The sequence below is a fragment of the Lepidochelys olivacea genome (genome assembly GCF_965140295.1).
Source record: "Lepidochelys olivacea isolate rLepOli2 genome assembly, chromosome: 5".
NCBI classification, from domain to species: Eukaryota; Metazoa; Chordata; order Testudines; family Cheloniidae; genus Lepidochelys; species Lepidochelys olivacea.
This window is the reverse complement of record NC_140415.1, coordinates 32,089,202-32,095,829: the sequence shown is the minus strand read 5'-3', so window position 1 is coordinate 32,095,829 and position 6,628 is coordinate 32,089,202. Positions and strand designations below refer to the sequence as shown.

General features: G+C 45.0%; 1 protein-coding gene across 1 annotated transcript in view; it reads left to right on the top strand.

The window, feature by feature from the left end:
• Nucleotides 1–869: 869 nt before the first annotated feature.
• Nucleotides 870–6,628, top strand: part of HCN1 (hyperpolarization activated cyclic nucleotide gated potassium channel 1) — a 321,687-nt gene continuing 315,928 nt past the window's right edge. Inside the window, exon 1 of the mRNA XM_084627782.1 lies at nucleotides 870–1,384. Within this exon, the coding sequence (XP_084483908.1) occupies nucleotides 1,014–1,384 (371 nt within the window). The 5' untranslated portion in view covers nucleotides 870–1,013. The remainder of the gene's footprint in view (nucleotides 1,385–6,628) is intronic.

The window sequence follows — 6,628 nt, the reverse complement described above, 5'->3', positions numbered from 1 at the left end:
AGGTAAGTACAATCTGCTCAGGACAGGGCTTCCCACTGTATCTGGGGTTTCATCTTCTGTGTCCCTTTATCATTAATGTCCATTTCTGCTCTGGTGGTAGGTTGCTATAGGGTGCAACACCCTGCCCGCTGTCTCTTTCCTTTCCCCCAGGGGTTGGCATAGTTTTTTCCCTCTTTTTTTTTTTTTTAACAAGAAAGTCTTTGATCATATGTGATCATTTTAATACCAGGCCTCCCACATATTTCAGACACAGGATTAAAAATCACCACTCTTTCTGAGTCTTTCTCTTGCCAAATTGTTTGCACAGGTGTGCACGTACACATGTACACAAGCGCAGTCTCTCTCTCTCTCCCGCACACAGGCACAGAGTGACAACCCCAGACGAAAGGCACACCGTGGCCCTACACCGTGACCGCAGAAACAGGCTCATGTGCCACACAGGCGCAGGGGCACGCGCCGGTGCTTTCGGTGCACACACAGAGAGCTCTGCTGCCTACACCAGGCACAACACAACCTGCTTTTGAGTCTGTGGCTCCCAGTCGCGTGCACACAGGCAATCCCACGCACCTGCTTCCAGAGGGACGCACGTGCAGTTAAAGATAGACACACGGAGCGAGGCGCACACACGCAGGCTCTCTCTCGCCCTCCCCTGTCTCCCACACACGCCCTTCCGCTCCCTCCTCCCCCTTCCCAGCTCCCGAGCCCCTCAAGGACTCCGGGGCGCTCAATGTCAGGCGCAGGGAAGCGGGCGGCCGGGCAGAGCGCGGTGCGGCGTTGCCGCCAGCAGAGGGCAGGCGAAGGGAGCGGTGCGGGCGCCGCGGCTTCCCTCCCTCTGTCCCCGGCGTGTCAGTACCGGCTGGGCTCGCAATGCCAGGAGCAGCAGAGGGGCTGAGCTGCTGAAGGGCACCGGCGGCGGCTGCAGGGAGGAAGGCGGCCGGCCCGCTGGCTGCGCTGCCCCGGACTCCCAGTGCCGCAGGAGCCCGGGCCAGGCTGGAGAGCGCTCCCCCCGCAGCATGGAGGCGGGCAAGCCGAGCTCCTCGCCCGGCAGCCGGGACGATGGCAGCGGCAGCGCCAACGCCTTGCAGGCGAAGCCGGCGGAGAAGGCGCTGGGCAGCCCGGGCGGCGGGAAGGAGCACGGCAACTCGGTATGCTTCAAAGTGGACGGCGGCAGCGGCGGCGGCGAGGAGCCCGGGGTGGGCTTGGAGGAGGCCGAGGGCTCCGGGCGGCAGTACGGCTTCATGCAGCGCCAGTTCACTTCCATGCTGCAGCCCGGGGTCAACAAATTCTCCCTCCGCATGTTCGGCAGCCAGAAGGCGGTGGAGAAGGAGCAGGAAAGGGTTAAAACTGCGGGGTTCTGGATCATACACCCCTACAGCGACTTCAGGTGAGTGCCCCCCCACGCTCCCCACCCCCCACCCCAGGGGAGAGCTGCCCCGGGGCGAGGGCCGGCGGCGGCTCACGGGTGCCTTCTGCACGCAGGGACCCCCGCCCCTCCGCTTCAGCGTGGCGGCTCCCCCCTGAAAAAGAAAGGCACCCCCACCCCTCCAGGCAGCGCGCTGGACAAACTTTGGCAAATAAAGTGGAGCCAGTCGTGCAGAGCGCCGCCGTTTGTAGCTTTGCGCCCCCGGGCACGCTGCCAGTCCCCCATTGTGTGCACGCTGCAGCGTGTCTCATGGCCGTGCGCTGGGGACTGTCTCTGGGCGGAAAGGCGTTCGGGGGCGGTGGGAAGGAGCTGCCTGCGGGCAGGCGGCGTGGTCCCGTGTGTGGAGTGTGGCTCTGGGTGGGTGCCCACCACGCGCACGCCTCGGGGTAGCCTGGCGTGGCAGCTGGCGTCTCTTGTCTTCTTCAGACGCCTTATGAACCCAGTGCCATGGCCAGCAACGAAAGCCCCACCAGGCTGTGCAAGGGCAGGACCTGAAACCCAGCGCTGGGTTCCGAGTCCGAGAGGGGGTTTCGGGGAAGGGGGGGGGGGGAGAGTGCTTCCAGCAAACGCCCGGCGACCTTGGCTACGAGTCTGTGATTCAAACTTTGGGGGTGAGGGGGGTTGTCTCTTCCGGTCCCAAATCTATGTAATGCAGCTTCACGGGGAGAAGGAGGAAACAGGCAAGGCAGAGAGGAAAAGCTCAAGACAAGAGTTGGTCCGAAAACAGCCAAGCTGGAGGGTACTTTTTGCCAGTCGGTTCATTGTGTGAAGGTTGCAAACGCTTGAGACAGACATCCCTTGTCCTGTTATTTTAGAGCGAGAACTCGCTGTTCCAGCTTTGCAATTTGATGCTGAACGCACGGCGTGAGCTCTTCAGAAATATTTAAAGGTTATATATTCATGTGACTAAAATGCATGGACTTGAACTAGGTGGACTGAGGGGGAATGGAGGTTTTCTTAATGATTTTTTTTTTTTTTTTTGCACAGAAAGAGGTTTGTTCCTATTTAATTTACCTGGAGCTTGAAAGTCATCTAGCGAGCGCTCCCACCTTGAGCTATAACGTTGTGTACTAGGGAGAAGGAAAACACGTAGAATTTCTACCCGGTCCCTAAGTGGGAGCTAGCCGTGGTGCTGAATGATATGGTTTCTGAAAATCTCGGGCCAATGCGAAGTATAACCTTGGAATCTCTGCCCTTGTGTTTCTTGGAATATGAAGTATGTCAATGTCCATGTATACCGCAGAAAATATAATTGTGCCTTTCTTAGTCCTTTAAATGCCAAAGAAAGGGCACAAAAGATGCTGAAGAAGCAGGCAATGTTAAGAATCCATGACCGTTTCATTTTAATCCATTAATAGTTGGTTTGAAAGCATTTCCAAATCCATCAGGTCTGTCAGGTAATATAAAGCTAGAAAGGTTCCGTAGTATCCTCACAGTAGGGGAAAATGACCTTGCCCAAATCAGAAAAAGCTTATTTTGTTTCACATAGTGCTACATTGTTGTACTATGCCAGGAATATATTGGAGCTCATGCTTCAAAGGAACTCAGAAATCACTTATTTATTTTTATTTTTTCAAATACTATACAAAATTTGCTTATTATTTAAGTATATTATGAACTTTAACTGCACACATATTTTTCCAGAAATAAAATAAAATAAAATTAGAGTGCAATATGACTTTTTATAGTTAAAACAGTAAATGCAGTATTCAATTAGAATGTTAATGTCAACATATTTTGATTGGCTATAAAACATAAAAATACACAATTAACATAAAATATATTTCCAAAAGGTACAACAATAAACATTTAGGGAGAACTGTATTTATATTAAAAATCAATTCTCGTGAAGAATTAGTTGTTTTACTACATAGTAAGAATTGGTTGGCTGCCTTTGTAAAATTTATTAATCACAATTATAGAAGTACTTTCTGAAATAATAAATGTGCTTAAAAGGGTTGATAGTGTAAGTAAGCAATTCATCAATCTCTTCATATACATAGAATAGTGAGTGAATGTCATAGAAAGGGATACACCTGTTTAAATCAAATAGTTGCACTGTTCTGTTAAAGAAAGAAGTAGGTTAAATAGTACATTTTTCAAAAGAAGTGAAAGAGAGATTCTTATTAAATCCTTGGTTCCAAAGGGACTATTTGCAGTGTGATGTATCACTCAATGGGATGTACTGGAACCTTGCATTCAAGCCCAAGTAAAGGTCAGCACAGCTATGAAAGGAGCAGAGCAGTCACTAAATTGTGACTCTCAGAGTCACGCTTCAATCCCTGCTTTCTCCTTGTTCCCTGGGGGAAGTAAATTTTATTAGCTCTTTTCTTGGAATAATTTTTTCCCCCTTTCCATGCTAGCTCAGCTGCACTGGCAGGTGCATGGGGAGAGGAGAGCGGGGAGTCAAGCTCCACCTATTCCCCACTTGTCCACCCACATCCTTCCTGCCTAGGAAGGGAATGTAGCAGCCTACGCAGGGTCTGGTGATGTGCATATCATGCACAGGCAATTAAGGAGGTTGATTATGCCCCCTTGTTTCCCTGCATGGGTGGGCAGCCAGGCTCACAGTTCAAACTAGAGTGAGTAATGGCACAGTCTTGAATTTTGGACAAATGTAGAACATGAGTAACTTTACTCATGTGAGTATTTCCATTAAAATCAAGAGGACTACTCCTGTGATTAAAGTTATTCAGGAGTACGTAGTTGCAGAATTGGATTCTTAAATGATATATACAGTAAAATAATATTTTATGTGATATTAGTTTATGAATGAAATAGATTTCTGCCTTACAAGTGAAACATTTTATGCTGATAGTCTCAGATGAAGTAGATCAGTACTTCTCAAGCTATCTGATGTGGGGGACCGGCATTTTTTTTCCCCAACGTGCGCGCAGACCGGCAGCTGATGGCTTGTGGACCGGCAGCGGTCCGCGGACCACCACTTTGAGCAGCACTGAAGTAGATAACACTTATACTGAAGGAATTCTAACACACAATAAGGACTGAATCTTTTCAATTTTTTTTCCAATGAGAGCAGATAGTACTTCACCCATGGCAGTACTGGGTCTGGTATGTGCTTGAACTAGTTGTATTTTGCAAATAAATAAAATAAATAAATAAATAAATGGGATGGGTGGGAGATAAATGTACTTTATTATGTCAAAAATTACATGTAATCATTCATACAGATTAGTTCCACAGCTTCTTTTTTTAAGTCCTAGTGGTGGTTTTAAGGCCAGGTTGATACATAGTTTTTGTACCCGTATGATTGCTTCAGTTAGAGGTGTGATTTTTATTGGAATAGGTATACTGGTGCAACTGACTTAGTGTGAATGCAGTTATGCATGTAAAAAAGGGACCATATACAGGTATAGCTTATTTCCCTTCCTAAGCAGGAAATAGATATACCAATATATAGACCTTCATACCAATATAACTGCATCTCCATTAGGATGGTTGCACCACTTTAACTCTACAACTCTTGTGTATAGACAAGGCCTAAAGGTATCTTGGACCCATAATTGCACTATGAATGCCTGTTATACTAGCATTTTAATATGGTATATAAAATCATTTTCTTTCATTCTTCTACTTTAAGTGCCTCTTCACATTTGCATTTCACTATCAAGATAATATTATAAAAAGTAAATATTTGACAGCATCAGACTGGAAAGACACTGAGTAATATAGCTCCTAAAATAGTAAAATTATTATTAACTAATTCCATCACCAATACAAAAGGCATAGATGCTTTTTAAATGTCTCTGTAGAAAAGAAAGTTGGGCATCAAGTGTAAATTATAAAAACATAAGAATATTGTGTTAACTATGTCAAATGTGGGCAATTTCTGACATGGATTGTTGTACTTTTGTGTTGTTTTCCCCTGCTGCTGAAAATTTTCAGTGCATGAAATTTACTTGAAACATTCTTTTTTGCTTTAGATCAAATATTGATAAAATTCCCCTTAAAATACACTGTGGGCTTTTGTGTAAGATTACCTACTGTACAATATTTTGTTGTGTGGATGTCATGGCTTTTAAATTCCTTCATTCCCTTCCCTGACCTTTTTTTTTTTTTTAATGGTATGAACAGTAGTGTGGAAAGCTCATTGCATGATCTGTAAAAACTCAGTAATTTGATTCAGTTGCTAAAATTGTTGCTGTGTTTAGCACCATGTTTTCTGGAAGCATTAGCTTGTCTGTGCTGCAGAGAAGATTGTGTTCTCTATCATATGTGTATGCTTTTGGGGAAAGAAGTTCCATAAGTATTACGTAGTTTCCCTGTAAAGAGACCATTTGTTTCCAGTAGTCTCTTGCAAGAGAACAACTCCATCTTCTGGGGTTTAATGTCTAATTAGCAAACCATTATGTAAGCTCTGTACTAAATACATGTCAGAAACTCTGTAGAATGCCTCCATTTATCTCTTCACAATCTAGCAGTGATTACTGAATCTGTAACCCTGGATAAGATTTCCTTTTGACTGTGATAAACACACTGTTGTAACTCATACAATTGTTTTTGTTACGGGGTGTAAAATGCTGAGTGTCTCCTGTGGGATGTAGAGTGTGCTCAGATCCATTGAAATCAATGGGCTTGCTCACATGTGTAAGGACTACCCATGTAAAAGAGAGTTGCAGTATTGGGCCCTTAATCTATCAAGCATGCTGTGAAATATATCACAAATAAAGAGATATTTGAGTTACTCTGAATGAATCACTTGTTTTTGTATATGTTTTACTCATTAGATCACATGCTGATTAATGTATTTAATGGTTAACCTTGAAGTAGTGTGACTTATTCATTATCCACTTCCTCTATTAGGGATATTTTATATGTCTGATTTTCAATCGGGTGCTTGCCCCCTAATTACTCAATCCTGCAACACTTAGACACATCAGTAGTCCTATTAGCTTCATTGGGACTGCTCATTTGTGTTAGGGTCTCAGGGTCAAGCCCTATGAAATCTTTCTTTTATACATGACAGACTCACAGATCAGCTCACATCTTCATAGAATCTATGCAGTTGTGCATATATTCTATAATATCAGCCAGTATACAGTACATACAAAAGTGTATTAGGAAACAAAAGAGAAAACCTTAAGATTTAGAAGGGTGGATATTTTGCTTTACAAAAATGCCATTCAACTCTTGACAGTTTTAATTGTCAGAATCCCTGTGCTGAAATCTTCTATGTTAGGAGTG